The following is a 24,504-nucleotide window of genomic DNA, read 5'->3' as shown; positions in this document are numbered from 1 at the left end:
GCTACTCTTTGTTTTTTTTTTAAAAAAAAATTGAAAGCAATTCAGGGAAGACTCTGGCTAGGAAAGACTTGGTATTTAAGTTTGTCCATTTGTGACTCACCTCTCTTTCCTGGGAGTTGACTTGGGTTGTTTCCTTTTTTTGAAAAAAAAAAAAAAAGATTTTGCTCTAAGAGGTCTAATAGAATATTCAATTGAAATACATGTCTAGTACAACCTCGTCTTCTAGTTCATCACCAACTACTGTCGGAAGTCCTAACTCTGGAATTATGGACGAACGGACCCTCAGAGAACTTGCTGCTCCAGATGTTTCCTTCCAAACTATGTGTATCCAATATCCAGATGAGCAATGTGAGCTTAAATCTGGTTTGATACACTTGCTGCCTAAATTTCATGGCCTTGCAGGTGAAGACCCGCATAAACATCTTAAGGAGTTTCACACAGTGTGCACCACCATGAGGCCAGCTGAGGTCACAGAGGAGCACATCAAGCTTAAAGCATTCCCTTTTTCACTCCAAGATGCAGCTAAAGATTGGCTATATTATTTGCCGGCAGGATCAGTGACTAATTGGGAAGGGTTGAAAAGAGTGTTCCTTGAAAAATTCTTTCCAGCATCCAGAGTCACATCAATAAGGAAGGAAATATGCGGGATCAGGCAACAAGATAGAGAAAGTCTCTATGAATACTGGGAGAGATTCAAGAGGCTATGTACAAGTTGTCCATACCATCAGATTCACGAACAACTTCTAATACAATATTTTTACGAGGGTCTGATAGCTATTGATAGACAAATGATAGATGCTGCCAGTGGAGGAGCTCTAGTTGACAAGATGCCAGCCGCTGCAAGACAATTGATTGAGATCATGGCTTCTAACAATCAACAATTCCAAACACGTAGCAACTCTGCAGCACCTGTTCGTGGAGTTCATGAGATGACAACCAATTATGCAGCTGATCATGCTCAGATGAAGGCACAACTAGACGATCTCACATCCATGATGAAGCAACTAACTATGCCTCAGATGGTTGCAAGGGTATGTGGCATTTGCACCGCTAACCATGCCACTGATGCTTGCCCCACTCTTCAAGAAGTTGAAGGAGGAAACAATGTTGAATGTCCTCAAGCTTATGCTGCAAACATCTTTAATAGTGGTAGACAGTCTACTAGTTTTCCCTTCAATAGTAGACTATCTAACCCACCTCAGCAACCATTCAACCATGATTTGTCCACCAATAAGTATAATCCAGGTTGGAGGAATCATCCGAATCTTAGATGGGGTAACTCACAGCAACAACAACCATCCCCACCACCAACTTTTGTATCAGAAAAAGGTGGATCTTCTCTAGAGGATGTAATAAAGCACATGGCTGAAGTTAATACGCAATTCCAACAGAGAACAAGTGAAATAGTACAAAGAACAGATGAAAGAGTACAGAGAACAGAGGTAAGCATTCATAACTTGGAAAATCAGATTGGTCAGTTAGCCACTCGTATGAATGAGATGAATTCCAAAGGGTCTGATAAGCTTCCCTCCCAGATAGCCATCAATCCACATAATGTTAGTGCCATCACTCTGAGAAGTGGTACACAGTTGCAAGCACCTGTGCAAAAATCCACCAAAGTAGACGATCAACTGAGATCGTCTAACACCTCCAACATTACTACTACTCCAGAAAATGATGATCAAAGAAGGGTCAGCACAAGGAATAATGACATGGATGCTCCTCCTAGACCGTCTCATGAAGTTGATATACAAGGAGAAAATGTTAGTCTCGATAGACCATCTATTCCTCTTCCTTTTCCACAAAGAGTTGTTCAGACGAGCAGAAAAATGGAAAAAACTGACAAGGAGATTCTCGAGACATTCAGAAAGGTTGAGGTGAACATTCCTCTGCTAGACGCTATTAAACAGATTCCTAAATATGCAAAGTTTTTGAAGGATCTATGCACACATAAAAGGCGTCTTAAAGGGAACGAAAAGGTAAACATGGGAAGGAATGTTTCTGCTCTAATTGAAAAGCCTGCGGTAACAATTCCTGAAAAATGCAAAGACTCAGGCACTTTCACCATTCCTTGCGTAATAGGCAATAACCTATTTGAAAATGCGATGCTTGACTTGGGAGCATCTATAAATGTTATGCCTTTATCTGTGTTTACTTCTTTGTCTATTGGTCCTCTTAAACCCACAGACATAGTCATTCAGCTCGTTAATAGAAGCACAGTCCAACCTGCAGGGCTTATTGAAGACGTCCTTATTCAAGTAAATAAACTTGTTTTTCCTGCAGATTTCTACATTTTGGACATGGGTGGAGAAGATTCAAATTCTGGTTCAACAACCATCATCTTGGGCAGACCTTTCTTGAAGACAGCCCGCACCAAGATTGATGTTCATGCAGGCACACTGACTATGGAGTTTGGAGACAATTTAGTCCAGTTCAATATCCTAGACGCTATGAAACACCCAATTGAAGATCACTCTGTGTATCATCTTGACATTTTAGATGATATTGTGGATGATAATGTGTTTGATTTTCTAGGTTTTGTAACTGATGTAGATGTTGTTGATTCACACTTAGCAACATCAGATGATATCAACCATGATGAATTACAGGTTGCGAAAGTTTCTCTCAGCACTAGACCAGTACCGTCCATCATCCAACCGCCATCACTTGAACTGAAGCCACTTCCGGATCATCTTAAGTATGCCTATTTGGAAAAAGGGGAGCAACTTCCAGTGATTATTTCTACTTCTCTAACTGATGAACAAGAGCAGAAACTGTTGCAGGTGATTAGAGAGCACAAGAAAGCCATTGGTTGGACGTTGGCAGACATTCCAGGTATCAGCCCTTCTATTTGTATGCATAGAATTCTACTAGAAGAAGGGACAAAACCTGTGAGACAACCTCAACGCAGGCTTAATCCCCAGATTCTTGATGTGGTGAAGAAGGAGGTCATTAAGCTGCTACAAGTTGGTATCATATACCCTATCTCTGACAGCACTTGGGTGAGTCCGATTCAGGTTGTTCCCAAGAAATCTGGGATAACAGTGATAAAGAACGAGCATGATGAACTTATTCCTACTAGAGTGCAGAACAGTTGGAGAGTTTGTATTGACTACAGACGCTTGAATCAAGCCACCCGGAAGGACCACTTTCCTCTTCCTTTCATTGATCAAATGTTGGAACGTCTAGCAGGTAAAACGCATTATTGTTTCTTGGATGGTTTCTCTGGATATTTTCAGATATGTATAGCACCAGAGGACCAACACAAGGCCACTTTTACTTGCCCATTTGGAACCTTTGCATATAGAAGGATGCCATTTGGCCTATGTAATGCTCCAGGAACGTTTCAACGATGCATGATGAGCATATTTTCTGATTTAATTGAGCATTGCATAGAAATTTTTATGGATGATTTTAGCCTGTATGGTTCTTCTTTTGATGATTGTTTGGCTAACCTGGTCAAAGTACTTGACAAATGCATTGAGAATGACTTAGTATTAAGTTATGAGAAGTGTCATTTTATGGTTACACAGGGTACAGTTTTGGGTCACATTATCTCTGAGAAAGGTATTCAGGTAGATCCTGCTAAACTGAATGTTATCTCACAACTACCTTATCCCTCTTCTGTGAGGGAGGTTAGGTCTTTTCTTGGTCATGCAGGATTCTATAGACGATTCATCAAGAATTTCAGCAAAATAGCATTACCTTTATCTAACTTACTACAGAAGGATGTATTGTTTGATTTTGGAGAAAGATGCAGAGAGGCATTTGATGCCCTTAAAGCAGCACTTGGGACACCTCCAATTATAAAAACTCATAATTGGACACTCCCTTTTGAGATCATGTGTGATGCCTCAAATTATGCACTTGGAGCTGTCCTTGCACAACGAGTAGATGGTTTGTCACATGTGATCTATTATGCCTCTAGAACGTTAGACGCTGCTCAGTCTAACTACACCACGGAAAAGGAGTTGTTGGCTATTGTCTTTTCCTTAGATAAGTTCAGATCGTATCTCCTAGGATCCAAGGTGGTTGTTTTTACTGATCATGCTGCCCTGAAATATCTCTTAAAGAAGACTGACTCAAAATCAAGGTTGATTAGGTGGATGTTGCTGCTCCAAGAATTTGACTTGGAGATTAAAGATAGGAGTGGGGCATGTAATCATGTTGCAGATCACCTTAGTCGAATTGAGAAGGAACAAGATGCAGAGCCCATCCATGATGATTTCCCAGATGAGCATCTTCTTATAACGGAATCAGTAAACGGTCCAACCAGAGCATCTAATGCATATTCTAAATTATCTAGCACATCTGAACTTATACCTTGGTACGCTGACATAGTGAACTACCTTGTTGCTTCTGTTTTTCCACTATTGGCAACTAAGGCACAGAGAGACAAACTCAAGAGCGATGCCAAATACTATGTCTGGGATGACCCATACTTATGGCGTTTCTGCAGTGATCAGATCATACGCAGATGCATTCCTGACCAGGAGATCCCATCTGTGCTAAATTTTTGTCATGCTTCATCTGTCGGAGGACACTTGGCTGCACAACGTACTGCAAGAAAGGTACTAGATTGTGGTTTCTTTTGGCCAACCATTTTTAAAGATGCATGGACCGTCTCATCCACATGCGAGAAGTGTCAAAGAGCAGGTAATGCCATCTCCCAAAGACAACAAATGCCCCAACAACCCATGCTATTTTGTGAAGTCTTTGATGTGTGGGGTATTGATTTCATGGGTCCCTTCCCTATTTCTTTTGGATTCACTTATATCCTTCTTGCTGTGGACTATGTCTCCAAATGGGTGGAGGCAATAGCCACAAGAACTAATGATTCCCATGTTGTTGCAGCTTTTATTCGATCTAACATCTTCTGCAGATTTGGGATTCCTAAAGCCATCATCAGTGACCAAGGCACACATTTTTGCAACAGGATACTCGATATCCTATTTCGGAAATATGGGGTGATCCATAGAGCGTCCACACCATATCATCCACAAACAAATGGTCAAGCTGAGGTCTCTAATAGAGAAATAAAACGCATTTTGGAGAAGATGGTTAAGCCAACAAGGAAGGACTGGAGTAAACGTTTAGACGATGCTCTTTGGGCCCATCGTACAGCCTATAAAGCACCTATTGGGATGTCTCCCTTTAGGGTTGTCTTTGGAAAAGCTTGCCATCTACCTGTGGAGATCGAGCACAGAGCTTACTGGGCAATAAGGACATGCAACATGGATTATGACAAGGCAGGAGAACAGAGAAAACTTCAGCTGCAAGAGTTGGACGAGATCCGTTTGGAGGCATATGAGAACTCCAAATTCTACAAGGAAAGGACCAAGCATCTACATGACCACTTCATCACTGGAAAGGAGTTTGTTGTCGGCCAGCGTGTGTTAATGTTCAACTCCAGATTAAAACTCATGCCTGGAAAGTTGCGTTCAAAATGGATTGGACCGTTTTTGGTCACCCATGTCCACCCTCATGGTGTTGTAGAATTGCAGAGTCTGACATCTACCAATACATTTAAGGTGAATGGACACCGTCTAAAGCTCTTTCATGAGATTGCTCAAGACGAGACGGTGGAAGAGATTACCTTGCAGCACCCGAATTACCCTCAAGCTTGAGGAGGGAGTATTTCTTCCCTTACTTTTATCAAACACATATATTAATTGTTTTTACATTGAGGACAATGTATGATTTAAGTGTGGGGGGAGAATTGTAGTTAGGATTTGTTTTACTGTTTTATTTTTATTTTTATTTTCTTTTATTCATTATTTATGTTTTTTTTTATTATTTAAAGAAAAAATTATTTTGAAAAGTGATCCAGGGAAGACTCTGGCTAGGAAAGACTTGGTATTTAAGTTTGTCCATTTGTGACTAACCTCTCTTTCCTAGGAGTTTACTTGGTTTGCTTTCAAATAAAAACTCCTTAATATTTTTTGTTTTCTTCTAGCAAACATTTAGAGCATCTAATACAAGCATTATGCATGTTTCTAGATAAATTTTGAGTTTCTTGATCTTTGTTGTGTGGATTTCTTAGAAAAGTTTTGAAAAATAAGTTGGTTATGAGAAATTTAGAGTTGAATCTTTTGTGATAAACTGTCCCAGGTGAGATTTTGAGCTTCAGTTGAATTAGGTTTGGCGCATGTTCAATCTAGTTTAACTCTGCTGAGGATTGAGAAAAGAATAATCTTTAGAGAGCCTGTGAAGAATTCATTGGTGGAAGAACTTGGGAGTCAATCTGCATTCTTTACTGATTCAAATCATCATTTATATTTTCTTGCTAAGCGATCACAACCCCTATTTCTTTACTATTATTGCTAATTTTCATTGTTTGCAGATAGGTTTTGAATTCTATTCACTGAAATTACTATTGGATTCGTTGGGAGACGACTTGGGGTCATCTGACCACAACTATATTATCATCTCTCTAGTGTTAGGCAAGTCTACGCTAGAATCATATTAATTTGACAGCAAAACGACAGCTATCAATGCTCTATATTGCACTATTTCAAGTTGAAGTTTTTTGTCTTGTCTATTTTTATTTTCAATTTTTTAGTAGACTTATTAATTAGCTTTGTAATGTGAGTATTTAAAGGACTATATGATTATGAATGAAATGTAGAAAAAGAGAAAAAAAATTCCAAAGGCACAGCCACATGCGTGTTATTGGTGAGATGCTACATTCGTGTTATTGGTACTGGCAAAAATGTAAGAATGAGTTGTTTGTGATGGTATATAGTAATAGCACTTGTTAGGAGTAGATGAAATATTAATGAGCTTTTAAGAATCTCTAAACGTGGAAAACCTTACCCTTAGTTTTACCCTACACAAATATTCAAATAATTCCAACTATATATATTTTATTCCTTCTATTTATAAAATATTATATTAAAGGATACGGATACCAGAGTTACAAAAGGATCCTAATATTAATTGGGAGTCTTTTCTAATTATAAGTTGTTTCTCTTTATAGAAAAGAATAATTGGGTGTCTTTTCTATTTATCAGTTATTTCTCTTTATAGAAGGGAATAACTTTTATTTTATCTTTGTGTGTTATGATTCTAGTATTTAATATTGATTATTTCCTTCTTTAGTTAAACCCTAGAATGAGTGTACTACTTGTATATATTCAGACCATTTGTTTTGATTTAAATAATAAGAAAGAAGAGATATTCATTCTCATATCATTTGTCTTCAGTTTACTCTTTTGTTCATCTCTGTTCTATTTTGTAATATGGTATCAGAGCTCTGCTTGCTACATTTATTCATGGGTGAAGTTGATGATCCCTCACAAGATCTTAGTTCACCTTACCATGTTAGTTCATTAGATAATGCTTCCTTTCTTATTGTCCCTATTATTCTTGAGGGACCAAATTATCATCATTGGTCTCGTTCGTTTCAAATTAACCTAATTTCAAAGAACAAAATAGGTTTCATTGATGGAACTATAGAAGCTCCCAATCGTACCAAATCATTGTTTCCAACATGGCAGAGAGCCAATCTGTTGGTTGTTTCGTGGATTCTCAAGGCTGTTTCTCAATCCATCGCACAGAGCATCATCTGCATGGACAATGCCTTTGACATATGGAATGATTTAAAGGAAAGGTTCTCACAAGGAGACATGATTTTTTATATCCAGGAGATGATTTCTTCTTTTAAACAAGGTGAGTTGACTGTTACAAACTATTTCACTCAGTTAAAAATTCTTTGGGATGAACTTGATCTTTTCCGCCCGCTATCCGCTTCTTCATGTGCCTCTAAATGCAATACTCTTGTGAATGTTTCTAAATATAAAACACAAGACCAGATTATCAAGTTTCTAAGGGGGTTAAATGATAATTATTCGACTGTGAGAACTCAAATTTTATTGATGGACCATTTGCCATCCTTGAATAAAGTTTGCTCTCTTGTTACACAACAAGAGAGGCAAATATTTGGTGATCAATCCAAGGCAATGATTGCTACTAGCAAAGGAGGTTATAAAAACAATGCTACAACCTATGGCAAAGGTGCTGGATATGGAAGAGGAAGCAATGGAAGATGATATACTTCCAAAATTTGTAGTCATTGTGGAAGGACAGGGCATACCATTGATACATGCTATAAAAAGCATGGCTTTCCACCTCATTTCAAGTTCAAAAATTAGAATCATGATCATAGTCATACTAATGCAGTTTTTCAGAATACAAATTTCAATAATAATGAGCAGAATCATGAAGGTTCAAAGTCAGAAGTGGAGTCTCAACAAATTGGTTTTACTCCTGAGCAGTATCAAACATTGTTAGCTCTTTTACAACAGATCAAATCCAGTGGCAATGCTTCTAATCAAGTCTCTATTATTCCCTCCAATCCCTCCAATCAAAGAGGTAATAATTTTATTTCTTCTTTTAGTTCTTGGATTATTGATAGTGGTGCTACTGATCACATTTGTTCATCTTTAACTTATTTCACTTCATATCATCAAATTGATCCTATTTATGTCTAATTACCAAATGGAAATCAAGTCATTGCCAATTATTCTGGAAGTGTTTTTCTCAATCAAAATCATGTCATAGACAATGTTTTGTACATTCGTTGCTTCAATTTTAATCTTCTTTCCGTAGCAAAATTGATTAATAAACTATCTTGTGTTCTTACCTTTGACTCTAATGGTTGTCACATTCATGACAAAATAACAATGAAGATGATTGGAATCGCTAAGACGCAAGATAGACTTTATATACTCAGGATCTCATCTTACTAGAAATTTCAAATTAAACCCCTTGAATGTACACACACCATCAATACTGTTAATGTCAGTGCTAGTGATCTAGAAACCCTTTGGCATTTTCGATTAGGTCATATTTCAAATAAATGTATTGATGTTATCAAGAATAAATTTCCTTTTGTTAAATATAACAAATCTTTTTTTTGTGATGTTTGTCGTTTTGCAAAGAAAAAAAAACTTTCTTTTCCTATTAGTACATCTAAATCAAAAAAATGTTTTGATTTGATTCATGTAGATGTTTGGGGACCATACGCAATACCATCAATTCATGGGCATAAATATTTTTTTACCATAGTTGATGACTATTCGAGGTACACATGGATTTTTCTTTTGAAACAAAAATTTGAAGTTGTTAAGGTTTTGGAAAATTTTGTTATTTTTGTTCAAACACAGTTTGAGACAACAATAAAAATAATAAGAAGTGATAATGGAATTGAATTTTTCATGACTAATTTTTTTGTCAGTAAAGGAATAATACATCAAACATCATGTGTCAATACTCCACAACAAAATAGTATAGTTGAAAGGAAACATGGTCATTTATTAGATGTAGCAAGAGTTCTTATGATACAATTTCATTTACCCAAAATTTATTGGTCATATTCTGTGATACATGTTGCGCATATTATAAACATGCTTCCCACACCTGTTTTAAACTATTCTTCTCCTCATGAAATGCTTTTCAAAACTGATGCAAATTTTAATGGATTAAAGGTGTTTGGTTCTCTATGTTATGCTAGCACCTTGTCAACAAATAGAAGAAAATTTGATCCAAGAGCATCAAAATGTGTTTTTATTGGTTTTCAACGGGGGACAAAAGGATATATTTTGTTGAATATTCAATCAAGAGAAATTTTTGTGTTTAGGGATGTTGTCTTTTATGTACATATTTTTCCATACCAAAGGGTTCAAGATACTAGCAATGAAACTAACAATCCCGACGTTAATGATCAAATTTTGTTTGTTGAAGATCAATTTGTCTTAAGTCAGCCATCACAAGCCATTCTTGCACCTTGTGATAATGTTGAAAATAGCAGTGATAATAATTGTGAGTCACAAATTGAGGTTTCAGAAGAAGATTGTTCCCATATAGACCAAAACCTCAATGAAAATCATGATATAGAACAAAGTTCTGAATCAGATCTATCTGTCCGAATGAGCACAAGAATAAAAAAATCACCTGAGTATTTAAAGGATTATCATTGTAATCTTAATGTTTCCAGTACATCTTCAAGTGTTAAATATCCTTTGAATTCTGTTTTGTCTTATACCAATTTATCACCTTCTTACAAATCTTTTGTTATGTCTTTCTTCACATGTTGAGCCAAACACTTATTCTGAAGCTGTGAAACATGACTGTTGGAGAAAAGCTATACAATGTGAGATATCTGCTTTAGAGTCAAATCAAACTTGGGAGACTGCTATTCTGCCTCAGAAAAAAGCTGCCATAGGTTGCAAATGGGTATTCAAAATAAAATATAAGGCTGATGGAACAATTGAAAGGTATAAAACAAGGTTAGTGGCAAAGGGATATACACAAACAGAAGGCATTGACTACCTCGATACTTTTTCTCCAGTAGCAAAGATGACCACCATAAGGTTGCTTCTTTCTTTAGCTTCTATTTATAATTGGGAATTGAAACAATTAGACATAAACAATGCCTTTTTACATGGAGATTTGAAAGAAGATGTATACATGGTTGCTCCTCCTGGATTGACTTCTATTCCACCAGGAAAAGTTTGTAAACTAAAAAAGGCTTTATATGGCCTTAAACAAGCCAACAGAGAATGGTTTGCCAAACTGTCATCATTTTTGCTTTCTATGGGATATACTCAATCTATGAATGATCATTCCTTGTTCATTAATTCTTCTGAAGGATCTTTTACAGCATTATTGGTATATGTGGATGATATAATATTGGCAGGAAATGATAAAGAAGAGATTGTTCGAATCAAACAAGCCTTGAATCAAACATTCAAGATTAAAGATCTTGGGAATTTAAGATACTTTCTTGGTCTAGAAGTAGCAAGAAGTAAGACAGGAATAATGGTAAATCAAAGGAAATATGCATTGGAATTATTAACTGATGCAGGTCTTTTAGCCTGCAAACATGCACCCACTCCTATTGATAATCATGAGAAATTCTCTTCTACTGGAAGTATTCTTTTCACAGATATTCAAGCCTACAGAAGATTGATTGGAAGGCTTATGTATCTCACTAATACCCGACCTGACATAACATTTTCTGTGCAACAACTTTCTCAGTTTCTTGTTAAGCCTACAATTGTTCACTATAATGCAGCGATTAGAATTCTCAGATATATCAATAGGGCTCCAAGTCTTGGTGTATTTTTCTCTTCCACTACTTCTGTTCATCTCAAAGCCTTTTGTGATAGTGATTGGGGCACCTGCAGTGATTCAAGACAATCAGTGACTGGTTTTAGTGTGTATCTTGGAAATTCTCTCATATCTTGGAAATCAAAGAAGCAAGGAACAATATCAAAGAGTTCTTGTGAAACTGAATACAGGGCAATGGCCACTGTTACATGTGAAATTCAATGGCTAACTTATCTTCTTCAAGATTTCAAAGTTCCTATTGAGCAACCATCTCTTTTATACTGTGACAATGACTCAGCAAGATACATTGCAGCAAATCCAGTATTTCACGAGCGTACAAAACATATAGAAATAGATTGTCACGTGGTCAGAGAAAAATTAAAGAAGGGTCTCATCCATTTGCTTCCCATTTCCACCACAGAGCAACTGGCTGATATTTATACCAAAGTTTTAAGTCCTCAATCTTTTAAGAATATTTGTTCCAAGCTGGGTCTCATCAATATTTGCTCTCTCCAGCTTGTGGCAGGGTATTAAAGGATACGGATATCAGAGTTACAGAAGGATCCTAATATTAATTGGGAGTCTTTTCTAATTATCAGTTGTTTCTCTTTATAGAAAAGAATAATTGGGTGTCTTTTCTAATTATCAGTTATTTCTCTTTATAGAAGGGAATAACCTTTATTTTATCTTTGTGTGTTATGATTCTAGTATTTAATATTGATTATTTCCTTCTTTAGTTATACCCTAGAATGAGTGTACTACGTGTATATATTCAGACAATTTGTTTTGATTTAAATAATAAGAAAGAAGAGATATTCATTCTCATATCCTTTGTCTTCAGTTTACTCTTTTGTTCATCTTTGTTCTATTTTGTAATATATTTTAAGTCTCAATTTCTCTCTTCAATATTTTCATTTCACATCCTTATTAGTCATGCATTCAAGGGTAAAAATGTCTTTCAGACAAATGTCTAAACACATAAACTAATTTAAAATGTGCATATCAAACACAATAATTATCCAATGAAACCAAGTATATAAAAATCGTTCATCAATAACCTCAATAAAAAAATTATATTACTTTTTATATTGTACATGTCAATTTTCTTGATCAATAATCATTGGCAAAGATTTTTTTTGACTATCATTGAAAACTTCAATTGATCTATGATTGTCGAGTCATATTATTTGATTTTGTTATGTTCCTTTAAATTTATTATATTTAGAAATGTTAAGTATATTTCCAATTATTCATAGCATTATATTAAAATTAATTATCTTTCTTTAGGATTGAATTGTTCAAATATTGGAGATGTACCGGTTGGGTGAATCAGCCACGTCACTCGATGTCATTGACCAATCGGGTGATCAACCACATTAAAGAACAAGTTGATAATAAATGTCAAGTAAGGAAACATCCTACAAATCAAGGTATTTTTTCTATAAATTTGAGTTTTTCTATAAATTTGGGCCATACCCTGTCATATTCGGGTGACACCCCAAGAAATCAACTAATACTGATTTATTGAATATATGCGTCAAATGTGGCCCATGAATCAAATAGCTTATTACCAAACACTATAAATAAGTGTTTTACAAAGGACTATGGTATGCTTTTATCAGTTTTACATCATACACTCTCTATACAAAGTACTTACTTGATCGTCAGAGAACCTTATGCAGGTTTACTTCGACCGAGTGTTAAGGAGCTAAAAAATTGAAGGGTTAAAGTCTGAAGAAGTGGATGAAGTACTATCTAGACTCACTTTGTCTATACAAATAGAGGAGATGATAATGAATTGATTTTTGTCTCTATTGAAAATGTATTTAATAAAGAAATCAATGAGTTCTTTAAAAAAAATTAAAGGATGGTAATATTTTCACATAAAAAAAACCATTTATACTTAAAATATTAATATATATTTTTTTTTAACTTAAAGTACTAATACATTTAATTATCAAGTGGTTTTAAATGAGTATCTAACTACCATTTTCCAAAATAAAAAAATGATGTGAAAGAGTAGGATGCAAATTTTATATACTTATAGGAGAAAAAAAAACGTAAATGGATAAACCTTTAAGTTATTTGATTTTAAAAATTAACAAAATAATTAATACTTTGTTAAAATGAATTTTACTTTTATTTTTTAAAAGGTATCTCCTCATTGACAGCTATGGATTTAAAAAAAAAAAAAAAAACTAAAAACAATTTCCAATTGGAGATCTCCATATATCATTCCCTTTAAGAAAATGATTGAATTTTATAACACCTTATTTTTATAGTAATAAAATATCTAGTTCAGCTCCGCAATTTTAAAACGATCAAATTTTTAATTAAATTTAAAATATCTACATTAATACGACTTATTTTGATGTGAAATCAAAATATTTTTTTCGAGTAAAACGAAAGAATTTTTAAATGAAGAAATTTCTAACTAATCAAATGTTATTTGTATATGATAGAAATTAAATCAATTTATTTTTCTAAACAAATTGAAGCACAAGATTTTTATTTTTTTTCAAAATAAAATATTTTAACATAAAAAAAATTTAAAAAAAAAACTAAATTTTCATACATGTTAAATTTATTTTAACCTAAAAACTACAACAAAATGAAGTTTCAAAATTTGTTTACACACAATACGGTTTAGCCAAACCCCAATCACACCAGTATCCATTAATTTCCTGACACAAGTTTTTAACAATCTGTTTTAGTGCCATTTTGTGGGTAGAGATGGCTAATTCATGGTTTATCTAATTAAAACTTCTCTACATGTCAATAGAAGAGGCACATCAGATATGATGACAAAGTGAGATAAAGTTAAAATGCTCGAATGATAGCATAATTCAAACTTAATGTCAGTTTTCTTTAATCTCAGAAGATTTAGAACAAGTTCAACATTATGTGATAATGATCAACCTTTTCAAGAACACTATATTGTCCTCTTTGTCAAGAATTGGCTTAAATTTCCTCTTGGATGATCATGGGCAAAACACAATATTGCTGAGATTGGTCCATGCAGTGAAATCAACCTCCAAAACCTTCTAGCAGATCATTCTCTCATTGACAGATCTCACAAAGCATCCAATAGATAACTGGTGTAAGATCCTTTCATTAGGAACGAACACGGTGCAAAAAGGCCCCAGAATAAACCAAGACTCAGGAATGAATACAATACCTCATCATAGTTCAACATCTGGAACTCCCACCAAGAAAGAATTTGGATCGTTGGATCCAAGAAGTGGAATATACTCTGACCCTCTCACATGAACACCAAAGCAAGCTGCATAAAGAACATATGTCAACGAGTTTCAAGCAAAAGTAGCATATAGAAGATCTTGATATTTCTCTCACACTTCATTTGGGTGGAAGGGGAGAAAAAGCTACTTGATATTGGGTTTTCAATATGAATCAAAATACTGCATAATCAACATTTTATACTGCAGTAGCAACGGTTTGCTGTTTAAGTAAATATAGTGTCATCACATTGTAAGATCGGTTTTTCTAGTTTAGTAAGGATGGTTTAAAAAGAATTAAGATTAAATTTCCAAGTTACATACAAATTAATTGTTTCCAATAACTCACCATCTCTTTAAACTTTTTTTTTATATATATATTCTTTCTACATAGTGGGTGGCTTCAGCTAGATCAACTCTATCCAATCAAAATTGGAATTGGATAAGTTTATCCCGTAACATTCACCAACATACCAATGATCCTCTTTATGTAGCGTCCTCTAGTTCTCACTGTATCAGAGCAAATATTTTGTTCATGATCTCAGTCCATGTAAAAGTACACTCTTTTTAAATCCCTATAATGTATTTTTTTGGGTTACTCTCAACTCCACAAAGATTATCAATGTTTTTATCATCAATTACAACGGTATCTAATCTTTGTTGATGTTACATTCATTGAGACTATTCCTTATTTTTCTTCCACCATTGAAGAAGTCCCTTGGGAGGTTCCACCTTTTGTCCCTACACCTCTAGTACCTCTTACTCCACCTCCACTTCTCACATACCATGAAAACCATAGTAACCACTATAAGTGTGACCCCTCTTTCTTATTTTTCTTTTATATCTTCTTTGGACTCTTTGTCTATTCCTAAGTCTACAAGGGAAGTCATGGCTAACCACAATTTGCCATAGGCATTGCTGGCAAAGATGACTGCTTTGGATGCTAGAAACATATGGGAGTTTGTTCCCTTTGCTCCCAACAAAACCATTGTTAGGTGTAGTTCGGCCTATATAGTGAAGATCACACTTGATGGTACAGTTAATAGTTACAAAGCTTGCTTTTAAGCTTAGGGATATACTTAAATTTTAGGCCTGGATTATGGTGACACTTTTTCTTGTGGCCAAAATCACCTTTGCCGCCTTTTTCTTGTCAGGCGAACATTTCACCAATTGGATATAAAAAATGTCTTTCTACATGGTGACTTGTACGAAGTGTACATGGAACATCCACCTGATTTTATAGCATTCGGTGACTCACACCCTCTTTGTAGGCTTTACCTCTCACTTTATGCCTTTAAGCAATCTCCTCAGCTATTTCAACTCGATTTTGCTTAAGTTTGGTATGACTCATTGTGACACTGATCAATCGATTTTTTTCACTTCATTCTCCGCCTAGCATGTGCATCTATCTTGTCATACATGCTAATGACATTATCATCATCGTAGTTTCCCAATCCTAGTTTCATAATTGATTGAGACTAGTATACTTATCGCCTCAACGACAATCCTATATATCCTAATTTGAAGCTTCATTCAGGTCAAGGGGAACCATTGGACAACCCTAGAAGGTATTGTAATCTAGTAGGCAGACCTTAATGTCTCTGGACCAGATATCACATATGCAGTTAATGTGATTAGTCAATTCTTAAAGGCCACATGTGATAGTCACTAGAATGTTGTGATACACATACTTCAATATATCAAGAATGCACCAAGTTGTAGTTCAATAGATGTAGATAAATGCAATTCCAAAATTGTGTTATTCTGACATTGCTTGGGCATGATCACCATCAAATAGGAGGTCCACTTCAGGATATTGTCTTCTGAGTGGAACCTTGAGTTTTTGGAAGAACAAGAAACAAATATAGTTGCTAGATCTAGTGTTAAAGTTGAGTACCAAGTTTCGACAGCAATTGCATGTGATATTACTTGGCTTAAGCAACTTCTCCATCAATTAAAATTTAGAGATACATACACATCATGCTCAACCAATATGTGACAATGAAGTTCTCATTCACATTGCATCAAACCCAATCTTACAAAAGCGGACTAAACACAAATTGATTGCCATTTTGTGAGAAAAAATATGCTTTCTGAAGAAATCATCATTGACACTGTCAACTCTGGTGACTAACTTGCAAACATGTTCACTAAATATCTGAAGAGCTCTCTTATTCCACATTTACAATATATAACATATATGCTCTAGCTTGAGGGAGAGTAAAACAGATATAATTTGAGCTTAGTAATCGAGGAAAATATGTACAACTGATAATTAGGGATACTCTCCTTAAGGTTTCCCTATATTATACTTTTCATAGTTTATGATCAATTGCATTGTTTGGTTAGGTGGTATAAATTAGGGTTCTGGGAGATTCTGAGAGTTTCCTCTTAGTTAGTGTTGCTTGGGAAGCACACAACTGTTAGGTAAGGGGAACTTAACTATATTGAAACTTTGTCTAGATTTGGTTAGAGTAAATTTGTATGTTAAATTTTGAATGAACAATGATTGTCTTTCAACTAAATTCTAGTGGTTGAATTGAGTTGAAATAGTATATTTTGATTGGATGACAAAACTATGATTTTGGTTGTACCAATAGGTACTATTTGAGTTATAATACAAGTGGAAAAAGGGAAAATTGATGGAAATCAATGTTGGGACGTTGATGTGCAATCTACTTATTTTGTTTTCTCTGAATATATTGCTTGAGTGTCGAGCCATTACTCGAGCAATGTTCAAGCAGATGAAATCATTGCATGCACCAAGCTGTGTCGCTCAAACACCATCATGGTGACTTGAGCGACAATGCTCCTCACCCAAGCTATGACTTATGGCTTAGTGAGAGAGATACCAAAGCAATTTTCTCTCCTGTGGAGCTCTCACTGCTCATGCAACAAGTGGTCACTCAAGCAATGAAGAAATAGGTTTTTGGGTGGTAGCTTGTGTACCAAGCCATGTCACTCAAGCAACAAAGTGATGCTTGAGTGAGGGAAAATTAATGTTGATTCTCTTTCCTCTAGAGTTGGTTAATCAAAGGACAAGGCAAAGCTCAAGCAAGAGAGAAATTGAACCAATTTTCTCTCCTCTAGAGCTAGTATCGCTCAAGCGAACTTAGCTCACTTAAGGGATATGGTTGGTTATTCAAGCAGTAGTCTTACAACATAGTGAAGTAAAGACAGGTCGTTTAAGCGAAGAAGTTTTTACTTAAGCAACATTCCTTCGATGTTATGGCATGATATGTTGATGATGTGTTATTATAGTTATGATGTATGTATGTTGTTACACATCATTTAGGCAGTATATTTGGTAGGAATTACCATAACAATGTTCATGCACCAGCTGACCTAAAACTCATGAACTCACCACATTATGTACTATAGGTTTTTAAGATTATATATATAATGGGGTTATCATACAAATACAAATACTACTAGCTATTAGCTGCAGCAAACATCAACATTTAAGAGTGAGAATGACTTTAGACACAAGAAAATAATTGAGTTCAAATAGGCAGGATCCAAAATCATGAACTTAAGAAAATAATCTCACGAGTGAATGGAAAACTAATTTCTTTAAAATATAACTAGATGAAACATTTTTCCAATCAGACGCTAATTCTATTTGTGCTTGGAGTAACAAGGTATTAAGGCATCGAACTTGATAGATTGAACTTTCAATCTACCAAACAGTATTTTTAAAACTAATGCATTACCATTCTCTATTTTCATGACACTTTGGAGCATTACATCCATCTTTGTTTTCATATCATAATTGTCATCCATAAGTGGCACTACAAGTGTAAGCTCCCTGTATATATCACGCACAAATCTGCATATCTTCTCAGCAAATTCAAGTTCACCTTCTGATATCCTACCAATTGCTAAACGCATCAGCTCTCCAGTCAAATCTGCAAGCTGAAAACAAATATTGAACACCTTTTAGAGGAAGAGGGAGAAAAAATTACGGAAAGGATCATTTAACTCCCTTAAACATAACATTTTTCACAAATACCTTGGACTTCTAGTTTGCCCAAATTGATCCTTAAACTGCATAATATTTATTGGCTCCTTCTATTAAGTTAGGGTTAAACTATAGGCAATGATAATTTCAATTATTTGTTTTTTTAAAATCTCAACCTTTAACTTTTATATTTTTAAATCAGTTTTTCCATATTTTAAAAAAAAAATGTGGTTCCAGATTCAATCAAGAGATTTGAAATGACCAAAACACTTGGTCTTCTTGCCAGTAACAGAGACCAAAAGGGAACCACGATCATTGCCAACTCTAACTCCAACTCATGGAGTCCCCGAAAAGAACACCATGCTCTAGAAGTTAGTGAGCTAATACCACCTGCACTAGTTGTGCCATCTCTGGTGGTGCAACCAGCTGAGTGTTGACATGCAGCATTGTCCCTTCACCCTCACTGAGAACAAGATCATCATCAAAGCATGTGCCAGTTCAAGAAAATAAACAGGGTCACATCTCACACCTCCACCTTGGCCACATTGACAATGCCATCAAAAAACCATTACAGTTCCCCCCATCTCCACCATCAATGCTCCTCCCACCCCAGTTACCCACAGTGAAGTGTCCCATTAGCTCCTCTGATGCCCTTCTACTAATGCCTATGCACACGAAAGTTTCTTAGAACCAACTACCCTTACAAGAAGTATGCACAAAGGCAATTTTGATGGAGAAAGGTGGACCAATGGAGAAGTTCAATTGGTAGGTCTGTGAGAACACCTTTGAGCTTATTCTCTCCCAGACAGAGCCCAAAAAAGATGGAGAAAGAATGAAATCAATATGAAGCAGCATAACGATAAATACTTTATGCAGATGATGCACCACTTGATAACAGAAGAAGGTGGCTTACATCTCTGCATAGTTGCACATTTTTACCCTTTTCTTATTTTTCTATTTTAGAAAAGTCAAAAAATATGGAAAAAGTTATTTAAAAAATAAAGTAAGGGATTGGGATTTCAATTTACAAATGCACAGTTTAAGGCATTGGTATCAGAACCAACAAATTATCGACCTGCTCAACACACTGGATAGATGGTTATACCAGTAGGTCACTAATTGAACCACATGAGCCCGTATTCATTAAATATGTCAAACTTTATTATACTACAGATTCTACATATAACTTCAACTGTGTACAATCACAGTAGTTTGGCTGGCGCGATGGTTCAGTTCCTAGCTAGCCTCCCAAATACAATCAGAATACTTTGGCCAGTCTATTAAATATATAAAATTTAAAATTTATGTGAACGAATTCTATATATAAAATTTTTGCCTCATGGGTATCAAGCAAACTCACAGTAACCCATCTTGGTAAGCAAGGAAGCATGGGTTCAAACCCAACCAAAGTGCAAATTCTGCCCAATTTTTGCCTTATTTCACTTCATATTACCCTTTGCATGTGCAAGCTTCAATTGTAATCAGATCTGCACACAGTGAGGAGCAGACAATGGACACCGGGTATCAGCATGCAGCAGTTGGTCAGAATGTACAGCAGCAAGTTGGACAGCATACAAGGGCCTGTGGACAACATTCAATGGCCGGAGGACCACATTCAAGGACCAATTCAAAGCTTAACTGGATGAACCGGTTTAGCTGAGTTAATGACGTACGCATGGTCAGTAACATCTCTGATCTGAAGACATGACTTTTTCTGGACATAGGTCTGGTTCCCCGTTAAACTGATCAGACTAGTTGGTTTAGTCCAAGTTTTACAACACTAGTTTAAGGATCAACTTGAACCGAAATAGAGGTTAAATAGTCTTTTCCCAGCATAAAAGTTAAGTTCTATGCATGTTTTATATCCATATGAAGATTATTAAAAATGTGTCAAATGAAACTGCAGAAATCATCACAACAAATCAAGAAATTCTACAAATCTGTTAAATTGGGTCTCGCAACAGGGAAAATGATAAAATGTTAAGAAATTTGTTTTTACCCCTAATAGATAGTCAAGGACATTTATTTGAAGAGGATGTAGAGATGGGTCATTCAGTGGTAGCAATGTTTTGTTCATCTCATCAAGCTTCAAAAGTGTTCCATTTTTGCAGAAACAAAAGAATGTAGCTGCTTCAACATACTCCTGTATCTGCATAGTACAACCGCCCCAGACAAGAATCAGAGAAAAGTATTTGATCTTAACAAGGAAATATGTGTGAAGTATACCCCTGGTGAGTATGCTCGCCTTAGCTTCCAAAAATCAGTTCCCTTCAATTCTTTGACTAGTCGTGACACATACTGATCAGTCACAGCTGCTAAGTCCTTTTCAGCTTTCTCAAGTACTTCCACTTTATTGTATTTACTCATCCTTGTTAAGAAATTAGAATACAATAACGCCAGTAAGATCATGAAGATGTAGATGACATGTAAGTTTATAAGAATAAATCATTAACCATCTGCAGTAGAATTTGGACTCCTATTTCTTTTACTTTATATTTTACTGTACAAAAAGAATTCATCGAGATATAAAGGTCTTAATGACTCATATTAACTCATTCTATTTGTATTTAAAAAATACAAGGGGATTAAGGTATAAATAATGAATGTGAGACTGCAAGAGTAATGCAATTCATATAATACTCACTGCTAATAGAAAACAATCTCATCAAACTACAATAGTTTTGAAGTACAACTAAGTTGATTCAGATGACAAATTGAAAAGATAGGACAAATTAATCACAGAAAAGAGCATGAAAAAGATATATCATAATGTTTAAGTAATTCAGCTGATGCAGGTAACACCGCCATGGACATATATAGAGAACAGGAGGGATGAAACAGTGGAGAAAGAGAAAACCTGTGCACTTGAAATATGACTTTTTTGCTATTCATTGTTATGTCTCGACTTGCTTTAACCACTCTTTCGCGTTTGTCATTCTATAAATATACGTTTGAAAAAATTCAAAATAATAGACAAATATGGAATTGTAATCTGCAATACTGTAAAGGTACTGCTGACTTTAAAGGATATTCTTAGCTACCCAATATCCATGTAGATTTAAACCTTCAAATTAAGTTATTGTAAAGTAAGTTTCTACATATCATCACTGAGGCAAGATTATTGTATAAAGGGGCAACGTGTACTGTGCTCCAAAAATCAATTCCTAAAATCCCAGATGAATAGTGAAACATTACACTCACAAAATTAAATTTGAGAGGAGACTCTCGAACATAAAGCCCCAAGCCGAGGGAAGAACAAATATACATAATCAAAACATTTAAAATTTCAATATCAACTTTGCTAAAAAATTCCTGGATAAGAAAACACAAGTAGGAAGTTTTTATAGGAAAGTATAAATTCAAAACAAATGCACATTTTCTATGATTTCCAACAAAAACATTATATTTGTTGATTCCTTAGCACTTTCCTAAGAACAACGAAATAGCAATTCAATATTTCCATCACAAATAAAATGATCAACATTTAACATCCCATCAATCCTTTCCTCTTCTCTAAGTCACAGGCAGTGAGTATGTTTGGATCCAACGAGTTTGGAGAGAAAATTTGAAGTAAATGTTCTCCTTGCTAAGAATTCTTCAAAATGAAAGGAAGTAAATGAGAGATTATCATTTTACCCCAACATCCCCTGTTCATATGTTTTAAACATTTTACGATTATATAAATTGACAATAAATAAATTAACCACCATCCCTTTTCAACTAAACTGTTTTTTCCAAACATATCCTCAAAGGGCACTAGCTTGTCCTTAATACACCACTGCAGAATGAAAAGTAGCCTAAACATGAAGAAAAAACCCTAAGAAATGAAAAAAGGAACAAAGGGGTGGAAGACTAAACCTTTAGTCTTCAAAGCAAAACCCCTTTCAGCTTACTTGTACACAATCTTGCAATGAAATTCAAAAGGGCTTGGGAATTTGAAATAAAGAATAGACAAAATTAACGGTGCATGACAGTAGATGAGAAGCATTACAAGGTCATTGAGATATTGGGTATATCTGGTAAAAGCGTCCTTCAAAGTGGGTTCAATGGGTGTGAATGTGGCCATGGTTCTAACCCTTTTTGCTGAGCTCTGAGAGTTGGTCCCTGCAACTGTGAAAGTAAAAAAAAAAAGGATGTTATCTCAGAGAAATAATTGACGGCAATGAAAGATGTTCGAATGACAGAGAGAAGGTTACTTTGATGGAGGCGTTGAGGTTTGGATGCCATGAACAGAGAAAACTTGTGAAGAGAGTGTAACATCTCTTTTCTTCTTTTTTATTTTTCTTTTCTTTTTTAATCAAATTAAAATTCGTAACGGCATAGCAATACCTCACTTACACATTTGTCTTAAATGGCGTATCTGTATCTGACAAACGTATCACTGTAAACACTGGTACGAATGACACTTATAAGTTAAGAGTATTAATGAATTTTTGAAAATTCTAACAGTTCTAACACTATTTTAAAATGTATAAATACAATCATTTTCTAAAAACTCAAATTTATTGTATAAATTTCAATTATGATTGTAAAAATAAGAAACAAATTCTTTTGAATTCGTCATAATTTATATAATTCAAAATTATATAATATATAGATTTGTGTCTCCGTATCTTACATTTTAAAAATTATACGTATTTCTGTATCCGTATCCATGTCATGTCAGTGTCCGTATCCATATATGTGCTACATATCTTCCCACACCTAAACCCGGTCATCTATTAATTTTATTTATTTGTTCCTTTTTTTCAATTTTTAGTCTAATTTATGAACTTAAAATATGTAAACTTTTCTACTTTTTCTAAGACGATACAAAATAATTACACCTTTTTAATCTTATGATTTATATTAAAATAATTTAAATGTTTTATCAGTATTAAATGGATTTAATTATTGTATCTTATTCTTATAATCGACCTACTAAAATTAATATTGAAATCGAATCAAAACTACAATTTATATTTGTTATAAAATATAATTTAAAAATAAGTTACATTTTAATATTGAAAAATAATCTACTATAAATTCAAATCATGATATTTCATAGAGAAGTTAAAAACTAAAATGGGAAAAATAATCATTCCTACTATAAATAGTTATAGAAGTGGCAAAATATGTTAACTCAGCTCTTTTTATTTCAATCCACCAAAAATAAAGAGTCATTGTCGTATTAAAATCGATTGAAAATTTTAATATGTTCTATCAAATGATGGATCAACGGATCCACAAACTTTTTTTTTTTTGTATTTTAATTTATTTATATTTTAAAAAACAATATTTTATTATATAAATATTTTAAAAGTTTTTAATTTACTAGTTAATGTATATAATAAGATAAGTTAAAATAATTATTACATTGTTAAATGCTTTCATTATAATTAACAATTAGAATTTAGTTTATGTGTTAATGATTTAAGTTACACTTTTTATTATATATTTATACTTAAGTAGTATAATATAAAAAGTTAATCTTTTAAACGGTTTTTTGTTTAATTTTTTATTTAAAAAATGGATTGAGGGTGACCTACCTCTAGCCAAATTTATATTGACACTTCCCATTTCAGTTTATATTGACAAAAAAGATAACTGATTATTTTTCATAATAATCAATTATTTTATTCATTAAATTATATATCAAGTTCATCAAATTACTTGCATAGGATTAAAATCAAAATATTCAATTATTTTATAAGATAGTCGCACATTTAAAAAAAAACTAAGATAATGTATTTCTATAAGTGGATAATAAATTATTTGCCAAATTTTGCAATTTTAATTAATCTTATGATTAAATAATTAACTATATTATTCTAAGTAATAAATTATAATGTTCTTGGTTCAAAACTTACGATGATGCAAGAAATAAAACAAGCAAACGCCTAAGAATTAGGTCCTCTGGGTCTTTTAATTGTGAATTTAACAAAAAATTGTTTTTTTTTATTTGATATTTTTAAAATTTCAAGATAAAATTATTTTTTATCATATTTTTAATGTTATTAATTCGGAAGGAGAAAAAATAGTTATGATAACACAAAGGAAAGAGATAAAATATAATGACAAATAAATACAAATTAAAATAAAAAAAATGAAAGTATAAGTAACTCACTTAAAATTAAAATTAAAATATAAACACTAAATATTTTCCTTAATTTAGGTGAAAATCTTATAAAGAAACTTATGATTTTAGTTTATTAC

The 24,504-nt window shown here is 34.1% G+C and overlaps 3 protein-coding genes across 4 annotated transcripts; 2 read left to right on the top strand and 1 right to left on the bottom strand.

The window, feature by feature from the left end:
- The first annotated feature begins 260 nt into the window (after window positions 1–260).
- On the top strand, window positions 261–5,627 carry LOC150028913 (uncharacterized). The gene is made up of 5 exons (XM_090300169.1): window positions 261–1,398; window positions 1,441–1,588; window positions 1,691–3,970; window positions 4,394–4,496; window positions 4,632–5,627. The coding sequence occupies exons 1-5, from the start codon at window positions 267–269 to the stop codon at window positions 5,625–5,627; spliced, it is 4,659 nt and encodes a 1,552-aa protein (XP_090156295.1). The 5' UTR covers window positions 261–266.
- Window positions 5,628–7,274: 1,647 nt separating this feature from the next.
- On the top strand, window positions 7,275–8,051 carry LOC150028912 (uncharacterized). Its single transcript, XM_090300168.1, has one exon. It carries the CDS (start codon window positions 7,275–7,277, stop codon window positions 8,049–8,051), a length of 777 nt encoding a protein of 258 aa, XP_090156294.1.
- Window positions 8,052–13,927: 5,876 nt separating this feature from the next.
- Window positions 13,928–22,616, bottom strand: LOC137808630 (Translin family protein). 2 transcript variants are annotated; one of them, XM_068609845.2, is made up of 8 exons: window positions 22,506–22,616; window positions 22,301–22,419; window positions 21,167–21,246; window positions 20,536–20,677; window positions 20,309–20,458; window positions 18,062–18,263; window positions 14,291–14,395; window positions 13,928–14,207 (listed from the first exon to the last, which is right to left on the bottom strand). In XM_068609845.2, exons 1-7 carry the CDS (start codon window positions 22,567–22,569, stop codon window positions 14,295–14,297), a joined length of 858 nt encoding a protein of 285 aa, XP_068465946.2. In that variant the 5' UTR covers window positions 22,570–22,616; the 3' UTR covers window positions 13,928–14,207; window positions 14,291–14,294. The 2 variants fall into 2 exon arrangements, with proteins under 2 accessions (XP_068465946.2, XP_068465947.2); XM_068609846.2 differs by lacking the exon at window positions 21,167–21,246 and having other exon boundaries at window positions 22,506–22,540.
- Window positions 22,617–24,504: the final 1,888 nt, after the last annotated feature.

This window comes from Phaseolus vulgaris, chromosome 3 (genome assembly GCF_051622355.1).
Source record: "Phaseolus vulgaris cultivar YP4 chromosome 3, ASM5162235v1, whole genome shotgun sequence".
NCBI classification, from domain to species: Eukaryota; Viridiplantae; Streptophyta; class Magnoliopsida; order Fabales; family Fabaceae; genus Phaseolus; species Phaseolus vulgaris.
Note: the sequence above shows the minus strand (reverse complement) of the source record. Positions and strands in the feature narration are given on the sequence as shown.